At 55.1% G+C, this 17,498-nt stretch overlaps 1 protein-coding gene across 7 annotated transcripts in view; it reads left to right on the top strand.

Annotated features, from left to right (window-relative positions):
- The window catches only part of ptprk (protein tyrosine phosphatase receptor type K), a 609,799-nt gene that overhangs the window by 174,694 nt on the left and 417,607 nt on the right, over window positions 1-17,498 (top strand). For all 7 annotated transcript variants that reach the window (XM_048530889.2, XM_048530888.2, XM_048530884.2 and 4 more), the window contains exon 3: window positions 14,666-14,937. In XM_048530889.2, the coding sequence (XP_048386846.1) occupies window positions 14,666-14,937 (272 nt within the window). The remainder of the gene's footprint in view (window positions 1-14,665; window positions 14,938-17,498) is intronic.

The following is a 17,498-nucleotide window of genomic DNA, read 5'->3' as shown; positions in this document are numbered from 1 at the left end:
TCGCGCTCTCTCTCGCGCTCTCTCTCGCGCTCTCTCTCGCGCTCTCTCTCGCGCTCTCGCTCTCTCTCTCGCTCTCTCTCTCGCTCTCTCTCTCGCTCTCTCTCGCGCTCTCTCGCGCTCTCTCTCTCGCTCTCTCTCTCGCTCTCTCTCTCGCGCTCTCTCTCGCGCTCTCTCTCGCGCTCTCTCTCTCGCTCTCTCTCGCGCTCTCTCTCGCGCTCTCTCTCGCGCTCTCTCTCGCGCTCTCTCTCGCGCTCTCTCTCGCGCTCTCGCTCGCTCTCTCTCTCGCTCTCTCTCTCGCTCTCTCTCGCGCTCTCTCTCGCGCTCTCTCTCGCGCTCTCTCTCGCGCTCTCTCTCTCGCGCTCTCTCTCTCGCTCTCTCTCTCGCTCTCTCTCTCGCTCTCTCTCGCGCTCTCTCTCGCGCTCTCTCTCGCGCTCTCTCTCGCGCTCTCTCTCGCGCTCTCTCTCGCGCTCTCTCTCGCGCTCTCTCGCGCTCTCTCGCGCTCTCTCGCGCTCTCTCTCGCTCTCTCGCGCTCTCGCTCTCTCTCTCGCGCTCTCGCTCTCTCTCTCGCGCTCTCGCTCTCTCTCTCGCGCTCTCGCTCTCTCTCTCGCGCTCTCGCTCTCTCTCTCGCGCTCTCGCTCTCTCTCTCGCGCTCTCGCTCTCTCTCTCGCGCTCTCGCTCTCTCGCTCGCTCTCTCGCGCTCTCTCTCGCGCTCGCTCTCGCGCTCTCTCTCGCGCTCTCTCTCGCGCTCTCTCTCGCGCGCTCTCTCGCGCTCTCTCTCTCGCTCTCGCGCTCTCTCTCGCGCTCTCTCTCGCGCTCTCTCTCTCGCGCTCTCTCTCGCGCTCTCTCTCTCGCGCTCTCTCTCTCGCGCTCTCTCTCTCGCGCTCTCTCTCTCGCGCTCTCTCTCTCGCGCTCTCTCTCTCGCGCTCTCTCTCTCGCGCTCTCTCGCTCTCTCTCGCTCTCTCGCGCTCTCTCGCGCTCTCTCGCGCTCTCTCGCGCTCTCTCGCGCTCTCTCGCTCTCTCTCGCGCTCTCTCTCGCGCTGTCTCTCGCGCTCTCTCTCGCGCTCTCTCTCGCGCTCTCTCTCGCTCTCTCTCTCGCTCTCTCTCTCTCTCTCTCTCACGCTCTCTCTCGCGCTCTCTCTCGCGCTCTCTCTCGCGCTCTCTCTCGCGCTCTCTCGCGCTCTCTCGCGCTCTCTCTCGCTCTCTCTCGCTCTCTCTCGCTCTCTCTCGCGCTCTCTCGCGCTCTCTCGCTCTCTCTCTCGCGCTGTCTCTCGCGCTGTCTCTCGCGCTGTCTCTCGCGCTCTCTCTCGCTCTCTCTCTCGCTCTCTCGCTCTCTCTCTCGCTCTCTCTCTCGCTCTCTCTCTCGCTCTCTCTCGCTCTCTCTCGCGCTCTCTCTCGCGCTCTCTCTCGCGCTCTCTCTCGCGCTCTCTCTCGCGCTCTCTCTCGCGCTCTCTCTCGCTCTCTCGCTCTCTCTCTCGCTCTCTCTCTCGCTCTCTCTCGCGCTCTCTCTCGCGCTCTCTCTCGCGCTCTCTCTCGCGCTCTCTCTCGCTGTCTCTCTCGCGCTCTCTCGCGCTCTCTCGCGCTCTCTCGCGCTCTCTCTCGCTCTCTCGCTCTCTCGCTCTCTCTCGCTCTCTCTCGCTCGCTCTCTCGCTCTCTCTCGCTCTCTCTCGCTCTCTCTCGCGCTCTCTCGCGCTCTCTCGCGCTCTCTCGCGCTCTCTCGCGCTCTCTCGCGCTCTCTCGCTCTCTCTCGCTCTCTCTCGCGCTCTCTCGCGCTCTCTCGCGCTCTCTCGCGCTCTCTAGTGCTCTCTCTCTCTCTCGCGCGATCTCTCTCTCGCGCGATCTCTCTCTCGCGCGATCTCTCTCTCGCGCGATCTCTCTCTCGCGCGATCTCTCTCTCGCGCGATCTCTCTCTCGCGCGATCTCTCTCTCGCGCTCTCTCTCTCTCTCTCTCTCTCTCTCGCTCTCGCTCTCTCGCGCTCTCTCGCGCTCTCTCGCGCTCTCTCGCGCTCTCTCGCGCTCTCTCGCGCTCGCTCTCTCGCGCTCGCTCTCTCGCGCTCGCTCTCTCGCGCTCGCTCTCTCTCTCTCTCTCTCGCTCTCTCGCGCTCTCTCTCTCTCGCGCTCTCTCTCTCTCGCGCTCTCTCTCTCTCGCGCTCTCTCTCTCTCGCGCTCTCGCTCTCTCTCTCGCGCTCTCGCTCTCTCTCTCGCGCTCTCGCTCTCTCTCTCGCGCTCTCGCTCTCTCTCGGGCGCTCTCGCTCTCTCGCGCGCTCTCGCTCGCTCTCTCGCGCTCTCTCTCTCGCGCTCTCTCTCGCGCTCTCTCTCGCGCTCTCTCTCTCGCGCTCTCTCTCTCGCGCCCTCTCTCTCGCGCGCTCTCTCGCGCGCTCTCGCTCTCTCTCGCGCGCTCTCGCGCGCTCTCGCTCTCTCTCGCTCTCTCTCGCTCTCTCTCGCTCTCTCTCGCGCGCTCTCGCTCTCTCTCTCGCGCTCTCTCTCTCGCTCTCTCTCGCGCTCTCTCTCTCGCGCCCTCTCTCTCGCGCGCTCTCTCGCGCGCTCTCGCTCTCTCTCGCGCGCTCTCTCGCGCGCTCTCGCTCTCTCTCGCGCGCTCTCGCGCGCTCTCGCTCTCTCTCGCTCTCTCTCGCTCTCTCTCGCTCTCTCTCGCTCTCTCTCGCGCGCTCTCGCGCGCTCTCGCTCTCTCTCTCGCGCTCTCTCTCTCGCTCTCTCTCGCGCTCTCTCTCGCGCTCTCTCTCGCGCTCTCTCTCGCGCTCTCTCTCTCGCGCCCTCTCTCTCGCGCTCTCTCTCTCGCGCTCTCTCTCTCGCGCTCTCTCTCGCGCTCTCTCTCGCGCTCTCTCTCGCGCTCTCTCTCGCGCTCTCTCTCTCGCTCTCTCTCTCGCTCTCTCTCTCGCTCTCTCTCTCGCTCGCTCTCTCGCTCGCTCTCTCGCGCTCTCTCTCTCGCGCTCTCGCGCTCTCTCTCTCGCGCTCTCTCGCTCTCTCTCTCGCTCTCTCTCTCGCTCGCTCTCTCGCGCTCTCTCTCGCGCTCTCTCGCGCTCGCTCTCGCGCTCGCTCTCGCGCTCGCTCTCGCGCTCTCTCGCGCTCTCTCGCGCTCTCTCGCGCTCTCTCTCTCGCGCTCTCTCTCTCGCGCTCTCTCTCTCGCGCTCTCTCGCGCTCTCTCTCGCGCTCTCTCTCGCGCTCTCTCTCGCGCTCTCTCTCGCGCTCGCTCTCGCGCTCGCTCTCGCGCTCTCTCGCTCTCTCTCTCGCTCTCTCTCTCGCTCTCTCTCTCGCTCTCTCTCGCGCTCTCTCTCGCTCGCGCTCTCTCTCTCCCGCGCTCTCTCTCTCTCGCGCTCTCTCTCTCTCGCGCTCTCTCTCTCTCGCGCTGTCTCTCTCTCGCGCTCTCTCTCTCTCGCGCTCTCTCTCTCTCGCGCTCTCTCTCTCTCGCGCTCTCTCTCTCGCGCTCTCTCTCGCGCTCTCTCGCGCTCTCTCGCTCTCTCTCTCGCTCTCTCTCGCGCTCTCTCTCGCGCTCTCTCTCGCGCTCTCTCTCGCGCTCGCTCGCTCTCTCTCGCTCTCTGTCGCGCTCTCTGTCGCGCTCTCTGTCGCGCTCTCAGTCGCGCTCTCTGTCGCGCTCTCTGTCGCGCTCTCTGTCGCGCTCTCTGTCGCGCTCTCTGTCGCGCTCTCTGTCGCGCGCTCTGTCGCGCGCTCTCTCTCGCTCTCTCTCGCTCTCTCTCGCTCACTCTCGCTCTCTCTCGCTCTCTCTCGCTCTCTCTCGCTCTCTCTCGCTCTCTCTCGCGCTCTCTCGCGCTCTCTCGCGCTCTCTCGCTCTCTCTCGCTCTCTCTCGCTCTCTCTCGCGCTCTCTCGCTCTCTCTCGCTCTCTCTCTCGCGCTCTCGCTCTCTCTCTCGCGCTCTCGCTCTCTCTCTCGCGCTCTCGCTCTCTCTCTCGCTCTCTCTCTCGCTCTCTCTCTCGCTCTCTCTCTCGCGCTCTCGCTCGCGCTCTCGCGCTCTCTCTCGCGCTCTCTCTCGCGCTCTCTCTCGCGCTCTCTCTCGCGCTCTCTCTCGCGCTCTCGCTCTCTCTCTCGCTCTCTCTCTCGCTCTCTCTCTCGCGCTCTCTCTCGCGCTCTCTCTCGCGCTCTCTCTCGCGCTCTCTCTCGCGCTCTCTCTCGCGCTCTCTCTCGCGCTCTCGCTCTCGCTCTCTCTCTCGCTCTCTCTCTCGCTCTCTCTCTCGCTCTCTCTCTCGCTCTCTCTCTCGCTCTCTCGCGCTCTCTCTCGCTCTCTCTCTCGCGCTCTCGCTCTCTCTCTCGCGCTCTCTCTCTCGCGCTCTCTCTCTCGCGCTCTCTCTCTCGCGCTCTCTCTCTCGCGCTCTCTCTCTCGCGCTCTCTCTCTCGCGCTCTCTCGCTCTCTCTCGCGCTCTCTCGCGCTCTCTCGCTCTCTCTCGCGCTCTCGCGCTCTCTCGCGCTCTCTCGCGCTCTCTCGCGCTCTCTCGCGCTCTCTCGCGCTCTCTCGCGCTCTCTCGCGCTCTCTCGCTCTCTCTCGCTCTCTCGCTCTCTCTCGCTCTCTCTCGCTCTCTCTCGCTCTCTTTCGCTCTCTCTTTCGCTCTCTCTTTCGCTCTCTCTTTCGCTCTCTCTCGCGCTCTCTCTCGCGCTCTCTCTCGCGCTCTCTCTCGCGCTCTCTCTCGCGCTCTCTCGCGCTCTCTCGCGCTCTCTCTCGCGCTCTCTCTCGCGCTCTCTCGCGCTCTCTCTCGCGCTCTCTCTCGCGCTCTTTCTCGCGCTCTCTCTCGCGCTCTCGCTCTCTCTCGCGCTCTCTCTCGCGCTCTCTCTCGCGCTCTCTCTCGCGCTCTCTCTCGCGCTCTCTCTCGCGCTCTCTCTCGCGCGCTCTCTCGCTCTCTCTCTCGCGCTCTCTCTCGCTCTCTCTCTCGCGCTCTCTCTCTCGCGCTCTCTCTCTCGCGCTCTCTCTCGCGCTCTCTCTCGCGCTCTCTCTCGCGCTCTCTCTCTCGCTCTCTCTCGCGCTCTCTCTCTCGCGCTCTCTCTCTCGCGCTCTCTCTCTCGCGCTCTCTCTCTCGCGCTCTCTCTCGCGCTCTCTCTCGCGCTCTCTCTCTCGCTCTCTCTCTCGCTCTCTCTCTCGCTCGCTCTCTCGCGCTCTCTCTCTCGCGCTCTCGCGCTCTCTCTCTCGCGCTCTCTCTCTCGCGCTCTCTCTCTCGCGCTCTCTCTCGCGCTCTCTCTCGCGCTCTCTCTCGCGCTCGCTCTCGCGCTCGCTCTCGCGCTCGCTCTCGCTCTCTCTCTCGCTCTCTCTCGCGCTCTCTCTCGCTCGCGCTCTCTCTCTCTCGCGCTCTCTCTCTCTCGCGCTCTCTCTCTCTCGCGCTCTCTCTCTCTCGCGCTCTCTCTCTCTCGCGCTCTCTCTCTCTCGCGCTCTCTCTCGCGCTCTCTCGCGCTCTCTCGCTCTCTCTCTCGCTCTCTCTCGCGCTCTCTCTCGCGCTCTCTCTCGCGCTCGCTCGCTCTCTCTCGCTCTCTCTCGCTCTCTGTCGCGCTCTCTGTCGCGCTCTCTGTCGCGCTCTCTGTCGCGCTCTCTGTCGCGCTCTCTGTCGCGCTCTCTGTCGCGCTCTCTGTCGCGCTCTCTGTCGCGCTCTCTGTCGCGCGCTCTGTCGCGCGCTCTCTCTCGCTCTCTCTCGCTCTCTCTCGCTCACTCTCGCTCTCTCTCGCTCTCTCTCGCTCTCTCTCGCTCTCTCTCGCTCTCTCTCGCGCTCTCTCGCGCTCTCTCGCTCTCTCTCGCGCTCTCTCGCTCTCTCTCGCTCTCTCTCGCTCTCTCTCGCTCTCTCTCGCTCTCTCTCGCGCTCTCGCTCTCTCTCGCTCTCTCTCTCGCGCTCTCGCTCTCTCTCTCGCGCTCTCGCTCTCTCTCTCGCGCTCTCGCTCTCTCTCTCGCTCTCTCTCTCGCTCTCTCTCTCGCTCTCTCTCTCGCGCTCTCGCTCGCGCTCTCGCGCTCTCTCTCGCGCTCTCTCTCGCGCTCTCTCTCGCGCTCTCTCTCGCGCTCTCTCTCGCGCTCTCTCTCGCGCTCTCTCTCGCGCTCTCGCTCTCTCTCTCGCTCTCTCTCTCGCTCTCTCTCTCGCTCGCTCTCTCTCTCGCTCTCTCGCGCTCTCTCTCTCGCTCTCTCTCGCGCTCTCTCTCGCGCTCTCTCTCGCGCTCTCTCTCGCGCTCTCTCTCGCGCTCTCGCTCTCGCTCTCTCTCTCGCTCTCTCTCTCGCTCTCTCTCGCGCTCTCTCGCGCTCTCTCTCGCTCTCTCTCTCGCGCTCTCGCTCTCTCTCTCGGGCTCTCGTTCTCTCTCTCGCGCTCTCTCTCTCGCGCTCTCTCTCTCGCGCTCTCTCTGTCGCGCTCTCTCTCTCGCGCTCTCTCTCTCGCGCTCTCTCTCTCGCTCTCTCGCTCTCTCTCGCTCTCTCTCGCGCTCTCGCGCTCTCTCGCGCTCTCTCGCGCTCTCTCGCTCTCTCTCGCTCTCTCTCGCTCTCTCTCGCTCTCTCGCTCTCTCTCGCTCTCTCTCGCTCTCTCTCGCTCTCTTTCGCTCTCTCTTTCGCTCTCTCTCGCGCTCTCTCTCGCGCTCTCTCTCGCGCTCTCTCTCGCGCTCTCTCTCGCGCTCTCTCTCGCGCTCTCTCGCGCTCTCTCGCGCTCTCTCGCGCTCTCTCGCGCTCTCTCGCGCTCTCTCTCGCGCTCTCTCTCGCGCTCTCTCGCGCTCTCTCTCGCGCTCTCTCTCGCGCTCTTTCTCGCGCTCTCTCTCGCGCTCTCTCTCGCGCTCTTTCTCGCGCTCTCTCTCGCGCTCTCGCTCTCTCTCTCGCTCTCTCTCGCGCTCTCTCTCGCGCTCTCTCTCGCGCTCTCTCTCGCGCTCTCTCTCGCGCTCTCTCTCGCGCGCTCTCTCGCGCGCTCTCTCGCGCTCTCGCTCGCGCTCTCTCTCTCGCTCTCTCTCTCGCTCTCTCTCTCGCTCTCTCTCTCGCTCTCTCTCTCGCTCTCTCTCGCGCTCTCTCTCGCGCTCTCTCTCGCGCTCTCTCTCGCGCTCTCTCTCGCGCTCTCTCTCGCGCTCTCTCGCGCTCTCTCTCGCTCTCTCTCTCGCGCTCTCGCTCTCTCTCTCGCGCTCTCGCTCACTCTCTCGCGCTCTCGCTCTCTCTCTCGCGCTCTCTCTCTCTCTCTCGCGCTCTCTCTCTCTCGCGCGCTCTCTCTCTCGCGCTCTCTCTCTCGCGCTCTCTCTCTCGCGCTCTCTCTCTCGCGCTCTCTCTCTCGCGCTCTCTCTCGCGCTCTCTCTCGCGCTCTCTCTCTCGCTCTCTCTCGCGCTCTCTCTCGAGCTCTCTCTCGAGCTCTCTCTCGAGCTCTCTCTCGAGCTCTCTCTCGCTCTCTCTCGCGCTCTCTCTCGCGCTCTCTCTCGCGCTGTCTCTCGCGCTCTCTCTCGCGCTCTCTCTCGCGCTCTCTCTCGCGCTCTCTCTCGCGCTCTCTCTCGCGCTCTCGCTCTCTCTCTCTCGCTCTCTCTCGCGCTCTCTCTCGCGCTCTCTCTCGCGCTCTCTCTCGCGCTCTCTCTCGCTCTCTCTCGCGCTCGCTCTCTCTCTCGCGCTCTCTCTCGCGCTCTCTCTCGCGCTCTCTCTCGCGCTCTCTCTCGCGCTCTCTCTCGCGCTCTCGCTCTCTCTCTCGCGCTCTCGCTCTCTCGCGCTCTCTCTCGCGCTCTCTCTCGCGCTCTCTCTCGCGCTCTCTCTCGCGCTCTCTCGCTCTCTCGCTCTCTCTCTCGCGCTCTCGCGCTCTCGCTCTCTCTCTCGCTCTCTCTCTCGCGCTCTCTCTCGCGCTCTCTCTCGCGCTCTCTCTCGCGCTATCTCTCGCTCTCTCGCTCTCTCTCTCGCGCTCTCGCTCTCTCTCTCGCGCTCTCTCTCGCGCTCTCTCGCGCTCTCTCGCTCTCTCTCGCGCTCTCTCGCTCTCTCTCGCTCTCTCTCGCTCTCTCTCGCGCTCTCTCGCGCTCTCTCGCGCTCTCTCGCGCTCTCTCGCGCTCTCTCGCGCTCTCTCGCTCTCGCTCTCTCTCTCGCTCTCTCTCTCGCGCTCTCTCTCGCGCTCTCTCGCTCTCTCGCGCTCTCTCTCGCGCTCTCTCTCGCGCTCTCTCTCGCGCTCTCTCTCGCGCTCTCTCTCGCGCTCTCTCTCGCGCGCTCTCTCTCGCGCTCTCTCTCGCGCTCTCTCGCGCTCTCTCGCGCTCTCTCGCTCTCGCGCTCTCTCGCGCTCTCTCGCTCTCGCTCTCTCTCGCGCTCTCTCGCGCTCTCGCGCTCGCTCGCTCTCTCGCGCTCGCTCGCGCTCTCTCTCTCGCGCTCTCTCTCTCTCGCGCTCTCTCTCTCTCGTGCTCTCTCTCTCTCGCGCTCTCTCTCTCTCGCGCTCTCTCTCTCTCGCGCTCTCTCTCTCTCGCGCTCTCTCTCTCTCGCGCTCTCTCTCTCTCGCGCTCTCTCTCTCTCGCGCTCTCTCTCTCTCGCGCTCTCTCTCTCTCGCGCTCTCTCTCTCTCGCGCTCGCGCTCTCGCTCTCTCTCTCGCGCTCTCGCTCTCTCTCGCTCTCGCGCTCTCGCTCTCTCTCGCTCTCTCTCGCTCTCTCTCGCTCTCTCTCGCGCTCTCTCGCGCTCTCTCGCGCTCTCTCGCTCTCTCTCGCTCTCTCTCGCTCTCTCTCGCGCTCTCTCGCGCTCTCTCGCGCTCTCCCGCGCTCTCCCGCGCTCTCCCGCGCTCTCCCGCGCTCTCCCGCGCTCGCTCGCGCTCGCTCGCGCTCGCTCGCTCTCTCTCTCTCGCGCTCTCTCTCTCTCGCGCTCTCTCTCTCTCGCGCTCGCTCTCTCGCGCTCTCTCTCTCTCGCGCTCTCTCTCTCTCGCGCTCTCTCTCTCTCGCGCTCTCTCTCTCTCGCGCTCTCTCTCTCTCGCGCTCTCTCTCTCTCGCGCTCTCTCTCTCTCGCGCTCTCTCTCTCTCGCGCTCTCTCTCTCTCGCGCTCTCTCTCTCTCGCGCTCTCTCTCGCTCGCGCTCTCGCTCTCTCTCTCGCGCTCTCGCTCTCGCTCTCTCTCTCGCGCTCTCGCTCTCTCGCGCTCTCGCTCTCTCTCGCTCTCTCTCGCTCTCTCGCGCTCTCTCTCGCGCTCTCTCTCGCGCTCTCTCGCGCTCTCTCGCGCTCTCTCGCGCTCTCTCGCGCTCTCTCGCGCTCTCTCGCGCTCTCTCGCGCTCTCTCGCGCTCGCTCGCGCTCTCGTGCTCTCTCTCTCGCGCTCTCTCTCTCTCGCGCTCTCTCTCTCTCGCGCTCTCTCTCTCTCGCGCTCTCTCTCTCTCGCGCTCTCTCTCTCTCGCGCTCTCTCTCTCTCGCGCTCTCTCTCTCTCGCGCTCTCTCTCTCTCGCGCTCGCGCTCTCGCTCTCTCTCTCGCGCTCTCGCTCTCGCTCTCGCGCTCTCGCTCTCGCTCTCGCTCTCGCGCTCTCGCTCTCTCTCGCGCTCTCTCGCGCTCTCTCGCGCTCTCTCGCGCTCTCTCGCGCTCTCTCGCGCTCGCTCGCGCTCTCGTGCTCTCTCTCTCTCGTGCTCTCTCTCTCTCGCGCTCTCTCTCTCGCGCTCTCTCTCTCTCGCGCTCTCTCTCTCTCGCGCTCTCTCTCTCTCGCGCTCTCTCTCTCTCTCTCTCGCGCTCGCTCTCTCTCGCTCTCGCGCTCGCTCTCTCTCGCTCTCTCGCTCTCTCTCGGGCGCTCTCGCTCTCTCTCGGGCGCTCTCGCTCTCTCTCGGGCGCTCTCGCTCTCTCTCGGGCGCTCTCGCTCTCTCTCGCGCGCTCTCGCTCGCTGTCGCGCGCTCTCGCTCGCTGTCGCTCTCTCTCGCTCTCTCTCGCTCTCGCGCGCTCTCGCTCTCTCTCGCGCGCTCTCGCTCTCTCTCGCGCGCTCTCGCTCTCTCTCGCTCTCTCTCGCTCTCTCTCGCTCTCTCTCGCTCTCTCTCGCTCTCTCTCGCTCTCTCTCGCGCGCTCTCGCTCTCTCTCGCGCGCTCTCGCTCTCTCTCGCGCGCTCTCGCTCGCTGTCGCGCGCTCTCGCTCGCTGTCGCTCTCTCTCGCTCTCTCTCGCGCGCTCGCGCTCTCTCTCGCGCGCTCGCGCTCTCTCTCTCTCGCGCGCTCTCTCGCTCTCCTCTCCTCTCCTCCCTCCCCCTGTCTCTTTCTCTCTCTCTCTGCTCCTTTCCCCCTCCACATTTCTGAAGAAGGTTCCTCCCCTGAAACATCTACTTTTCTGTTCCTCAGATGCTTCCTGGCCTGCTGTGTTGTCTCTTACTCCAACATCTGCAGTTCTTGCTGTCATCAAGCCAATCTGGTTTTGGGAATGGTATACCTGTTTCTCTGAAGTAGATGGACACGTGTGCCTGTTGCTATTTGTATGGTTGGAGGTTGAAACTTTGAACAGATGTGGTGGCGTTTTGATATTGATGCGAATGCTGTCTGGAGTTTGCCTGATGTTACAGCTTGAGGGCTATCAGCATTTATTGTCTCCAGTCTAACTACTTCCATACACGTGGTTATGTTCAAAACCAACCAGACCATGCTTAAAGATTATTTAATAACTCACTTATTTTAAAGGGTTTGATTCTATCTTCCAGTTATGGTGTAAAGTTATCAACTCGTTGTGTTTGTGTTTGAATTGCGTGGGCTAATCTTTGTTTTCATTGGTGAACTGAACAGTTTAATTTTAAAATATGCAGTCAGTTTCATTGGAATATATCCAGTTTACAAAACAATGTTGCTTCGAGCGTGCATTTCATTTTTGCATGAAGCTTTGTTCATTTTCTCTTCATGAAGTTGAATACTGACAACGTTGTTTTAAGATTTTAATAAGACAAACATTAGTTTTGTCTATCAAGCTCTCTTTGTGGCTTCCTTGTAAATATCCTTGGTGTAAAGGATCTGCTGTTTTCATGACCTAGTGATCAACTTACATACTGTGGACTGCCTGCTTGGTATAACGTGCTGGTATTAAAGAGGACCGAATGGATGTTAAAGTTATTCTTGTGGATTCTGGAGTGCTGTTCTGGATCCAGAAGAATAATTAGAAATGATTGTTGTCTGCGATGATGCTGCATCATCTATGAGCTGGGCAAGTGTCTGGGCTACCTGGTATTGTGCTGACACACCAGTGTCGCGCCTCTGTGTGCGCAGCCTAGCAATGAGGCCTTGCTCAAACTGGGATGGGATTTCCAATGATAGTAGGAACCGCAGGTGCTGGTGAATCTGAGATAACAAGGTGTCGAGCTGGACGACCACAGCAGGCCAAGCAGCATCAAAGGAGCTGGAAGGCTGACGTTTCAGGCCTAGACCCTTCGTCAGAAAATGACATGACATTTCTGAAGAAGGGTCGAGGCCTGAAATGTCAGCTTTCCTGCTTCTCTGATGCTGCTTGGCCTGTTGTTCATCCAGCTCTACACCTTGTTATCTGAAATTTCCAATGGTAGACTAAGCTGACTTGCCTGTGGACTCTCCTGATTACCTTGGTTGGCGTTCTTACCCATTCGTAATAAAAATTACTATCCTGTCACCTCCAGTGCTGAACTTCTCTGGACAGTCAGTCATACGTTATAGGACAATAGCATTAGTATATTCAAACCCTCAAATTTACAGGATGAAGGGACTGTCCTATGAATGAAGGATTGAGTAGGTTGAGCCTGTACCAATTCGAACTTAGAAGAATGTAATGTGATTTTTTTTATATAAGAGATACTGAGAGATTCTCACCCTTTAGGTGCTAAGAATATTTTTACTTTTGGGCATTCTGGAATTAGGAGGTTCCCAGTTAAAATGAGATTGTTGGTTCTGCCCACTTAGGCTAAAAGAGCCTCAGTCTGGCTGTAACACACTGTGTTCCTATTTCATGTAAACTCATAGTGTAAATGTACTTCCAACTTCTAAATCTTATTTGTTTTCTGTCAGAAAAGCCACAGGGTTGTTTGTCTGCCAGAAATGGGAAATACTACTCTGGTGTGGTAACCCTTTCTTAGGTGTGTTATTGGCCTGGAGCACTGAGATTTTCTGCAATTAACTGGGCTGCAGCTGAGTCAACTGCTTCATTCTTAGGCTTGAGGGCAAATTTTAACCCTTGATACCTAGAAGGAATTTGGAAAGCAAGTAATTAAAATGTCTTACCAACGTGCTCAACTTAATTTTCTGTCAGCCCCAAGGTGACTAATTTTATTTGCTTTAATCAAGAGAATCTTTAATAGGGGGAATCTTTTCAAAAGTGCCAGGTAGCCCTTGAAATGTGCAGTCAATGTCACTGGATTGTGAATGTAATTTAAACCTGAGATTTGTGCGAGGAAGCCATTGTGATTACCTTTCCGGAACAAATTCACAAGAACGTGAGAAAGGAGCAAGAAAAGGTCATTCAGCCATTCATAAGAACAACGACACAGCTGATACGTTTATGATCTCATTCCATTTCCTGTCTGGCCCTTTACCACCCTCCCAAACCACTTGTAACAATCCCACAATCAAAAATTGTTCAAGCTCATCAATTACCCTAACTGTACTGGCCTCTGGCAGAAGAAAGTTCCACAGAGCGATGACCTCGAGAATAAAGAACAATGCAGCCCTCCAAGCCAGTGTGGATACATTTTGCCCTTCCATACTGAACTGTCTTCACTTACAGGATCTTTTGAGAGAAAAATATTTTCCTTGTCTCATTTTAACTGATAATTTCTTAATTCTAGAATGCCCCACAAGTGAAAATATCCTCTCAGCATGTAAAGAGTGAGATCCCCTCAGTATCATTTATATCGAATATAGATTTAGAACAGTACAGCACAGGCCCTTCAGCCCACGACGTCATGTCGACCTATTATCCTACTAAGATCCATCTACCCTGCATAACCTACATTTTACTATGTGCCTATCCAAGAGCCGTTTAAAAGCCTCAAGTATCTGACTGCACTACCACTGCCGACAGCCCATTCCACACGCCCACCACACTCGGTGTGAAGAACCTACCTCTGACAACTCTTCTACACCTTCCTCCAATCACCTTAAAATTATGTTCCCTCATAATAGTCATTTCCACCCTGGAAAATGTCTCCAACTATCCACTCTGTCTATGCCTTTCATCATCTTGTCAACCTCTTATGAACTCCCTTCTCATCCTTCTTCGCTCCAATAACAACCTTTCCTCATAAGGCCTGCCCTCCAGTCCAGGCAACAACCTGGTAAATCTCCTCTGCACCGTCTCTAAAGCTTCCACATCTTTCCTATAATGAGGTGACCAGAACTGAACACAATACTCCAAGTGTGGCCTAACCAGAGTTTTATAGAGCTACAGCATAACCTCACGGCTCTTAAACTCAATTCCCCTACCACCAATCACATTTCGTTCTTCTAAATTCCAACTAGCATAGGCTCAACCTATTCAACCCTTTGTTCATATGGTAGTCCCTTTATCTTGTAAATCTGAGGGTTAATATTTGATTAAGTATGTGATGGAAAGACTTTGAAGAGAGATGCTATTGTACAGACTTTGTGCCACATTTAAAAGTGTAAATAGTTGATGGGATTATTGTTTGTTCAGATTTCCAAAAGATCATCTAGCAGCTTCTCTTCAATTACCTGGAGCATCTCCATTGAGACTATCACAAAAATAACATAAATCAGTTTAGTGAATCTTTTTGAACTACTGCAATAATTGACTGGGATCCCTTGAGCCCCCTTAGTGTTGATGTTTTTATGAAAGCCCTCCCACCCCAGCCCCCAACCGCGTAAACATTCCAAGCACTTAGTGAACTTTGGAAGATTATGAAATTTAGTTTCTTCTTGTTGATGTCCTAAAGATCTCCTAACTTTTTCTGACCAATTCAAACTCAGCATCACAAACATTTAATTCCCAGGCCTCGATAACAAAGTTTGAAGCTGGATGAACACAGCAGGCCAAGCAGCATCTTAGGAGCACAAAAGCTGACGTTTCGGTCCTAGACCCTTCCGAAACGTCAGCTTTTGTGCTCCTAAGATGCTGCTTGGCCTGCTGTGTTCATCCAGCTCCACACTCAGTTTCTCCAGCATCTGCAGTTCCCATTATCTCAGATCACAATTCCCAGGCCTTATCTATCCAATATATCAGGTTGACAACGTGGCAGGCTGTACAGTTCGCCTTCTCTGCCCGAAGCTCCCACTGTCAATAAACTGCAGGCATTCAATGCAGTTAATCAACCCTTTTTAGTCCTTCTTAAAATCTCAATAACTGGAATTATTTCTGGGCATTGTTTCATTTCAGGATTCTGAGCATTTCAGTTTGGCGCAGTGAGGCTGCACTGCTGTTGAAACTTATGGTCAATATTTGCTATTTGCCTCTGGTATGGCTTCATCTCTGTACAGGCACAAATAATGCTTTTATCACTTTGGCTGCACCCTCTGTTTTGGGAGATGTGTAGAAATAGTTTTGAGACTGTGTCTCAGCTGTTCTTTGTTTGAAGAATACATCTGAAGAAGATAAGCTGTAGTTTTGAATTGAGAGTATTGCTGCATTTTTGGAAGAATGAGTGCTTAAACATTGTCTGAAATCTTGTAAAAGAGCAGATCAATTTAACCATTATGTACATATTTTTGACATACAATAAGAAGCAGCATCAGTTAGTTTTACATATGGTCTATCTGGCGCATGCGAAAGTTTAAGTATTTTGTGATGTTATGTCAAATGTATAATAGTCTTCTTCTTTTTGTTTGTTTTCAACAGGATCCTTCTTAATAGCTGAGTCTTCTCAGCATATGCCAGGCGATAAAGCACGACTCTTGCTTCCATTGATGAAAGAAAATGACACTCACTGCATTGACTTCAGTTACTGGTTGTACAGTGAAGATTACTTGAACCCAGGAACACTGAACATTTTTGTCCGAGTGAACAAGGGAGCCTTTGCAAATCCTATTTGGAATGTGACGGGGTCTCAAGGAGTCGAATGGCATCGGGCTGAACTGGCAGTGAGCACCTTTTGGCCAAATGAGTACCAGGTAATGACGGTCCTGCTCACTGTAGAGTCAACAACTTGAGCTGTTAGCAATGAAAGGAAAAGTGGGCACATACATGATGAATAATGTTGAAATAGCTAATGGTGAAGCTATTGATGTAGCAGTTTTTTTGCATCTGTGTCAAAATTGTTTAACCAAGGCACAGTACCAATCAATAAATAGTTTTGTTGTCAGCCTGGTAGAAAACACAGTGGAGGTCACTGTGATCATGCTATGCATTGCATTGTTAGATTGTTGCTTAAAGTGGTGTGTTCAGTTTGGTGGCATAAACAGAAGGAAGGCATCCCTGTTTTAGAGTTTGCAGACAGAGGAGCTGTGTGACTGATCTCAGTCCTAAATGGCATACTCCATATCCTAGGGCTGTGACCCCTCGTTCTGGATTCACCAGTCATGGGGAACACCCTTCCTGTATTTACCCTGTTTAGCCCTATTAGAACTTGTTAGGTCTCTATGGATCCCCTTCTCATTCTAACAAACTTCAGCGAATATTTTCCTAACCACCCAGTCTCTTGTCAGTCCACCCATTATAGGAATCAGTCAGGTAAATATTTGTTACATCCCTTCCAAAGTCAGAACATCAATCCTTTGATAAGGAGATGGAAACAGTATACAGTACTCCAGGTTTGGTCTCACCAAGACTCTGCACACTTGCAGCTAAATTTCCCTGCTCCTGGAGTTGAATACTTTCAATATGAAGGGCAACATACCATTTTTAGCCTTCACTACCTGCAACATCTGCATGTTTACTTTCAGCAACTGGTGTACAAGGACTCGCAGGTCCAGTTGCACCTTCCCCTTTTCTAACCTGTCACTATTCAGATAATACTCTGCCTTCCTGTTTTTGTGACCAAGATGGAGAACCTCACATTTATACGGATTATATTTCATGTGCACAGTATCTTTTTTTATTCTATGGGATGTGGGCGGCACTGGCTGGCCCGCATTTATTGCACATTCCTAGTTGCCCTTGAGAAGGTGATGTTGAGCTGCCTTCTTGAACCGCTGCAATCCACCTGCTGTGTGTTGACCCACAATGCCATTTGGGAGGGAATTCCAGAATTTTTGACCCAGTGACAGTGAAGGAATGGCAATATATTTCCACGTTAAGATGGTGAGTGGCTTGGAAGAGAACTTGAAGGTGGTAATGTTCCCAAATATCTGCTGCCTTTGACCACTTCCATCTTGAATGACATGGCCCATTCACTTAACTTGTCCATACTAATAGTGACCTTGCACTCGTGCAAAGTTGTGAACTACATATATGAAAGAGCTAAACCTGGAAGAAGAAATTCACCTGAGTGGAGTGTGATATCAGATCGCAGTAAGGATCAAATTCCATTCGGATTTATTCTTCACACAGAACAATCAATACAGAGAAGCATCTCCTGGAAGGAACATAAGTAATCTCATCAAGATTTGATTCAATGTTTCTACTAATAATGTCAGGTGACAAAGCTTTGTGATTGGAGGCTTTTTGGAGTCTAGGTTTTGGCACTGTTCACTTAATTTGCAGAATGCAACAATATGCAAATCAAAGTAGCATATGAGTGGAAGTATGAAATTGGCCATTTTGGGAGGAAGAATTCAAAAGAAGCACGTTTATCTAAACAATGAGAAAGTGCCGAGCTTTGAGATAGAGAGGGATCTAGGTGTCCTAATGCATGAGTCACAGAAGGCTAGTATGTAGATTAATTAGGGAAGCTAATAAAATGTTATAATTCCACTCATAATAAATTGAGTACAAAACTGGAAGGGGCAATGCTTCAGTTTTACCGGGTGGGGTGAGACCACATCTAGAGTCCTGTGAAGGGTATTGGTCACCTTATTTAAGAAAGGATGTAAACTTACTGGAAGCAGTTCAAAGAATGTACACCAGACTATTACCAAGAATCAGCTGGTTGTGTCACAAGGAGAGGTTAGACAGGCACGGCTTTCTCCATTGGTGTTTACGAGAGTAAGGAGTGTTTTGATTGAAATATATAAGATTGTAATGAAACTTGACAGGTTGGATATGGAAGATATGTTTCCTCCTATAATAGCATTCAGAGCTAACAATCACACTTTAAAAAGGAACTGTCACTGATTTGAAACAGAGGTGTGGTAAAATTTATTCTGAGATAGGGTTAGTGAGACTTTGGAGTTCCATTCTTTAAAAGTTCCTGGAAGTGGAGCCATTGAATATTTTAAGGCAGAGGTAGATAGATTCTTATTGAACGAGAGTGTGGAAGTTTGACCAGTGGAGGCAGGAATGTGAATTTGAGGTTCCAGTCAGATGATTCATGATGTTATGCAATGTAGTATACTGAAGACTAGTGCACCATAATTAGCTGTGCCCCTAGCTAAGCTGTTCTGGTACAACTGTAAAACTAGTATTTTCATGACAGTGTGGAAAATTGCCGAGGTTTCTCAGTCCCACAAAAAGCAAGTCAAATCTGGCCAATTACTGTCCTATAGTTCTAATCATTGGAAAACTGATGAAAGAAGTCACCAGCAATGTTATCAAGTGGCACTTTTAAAGGAACAATGTGCTGTCTGATGCTCAA

Source organism: Stegostoma tigrinum, chromosome 4, assembly GCF_030684315.1.
Source record: "Stegostoma tigrinum isolate sSteTig4 chromosome 4, sSteTig4.hap1, whole genome shotgun sequence".
Lineage (NCBI taxonomy): Eukaryota > Metazoa > Chordata > Chondrichthyes > Orectolobiformes > Stegostomatidae > Stegostoma > Stegostoma tigrinum.
Note: the sequence above shows the minus strand (reverse complement) of the source record. Positions and strands in the feature narration are given on the sequence as shown.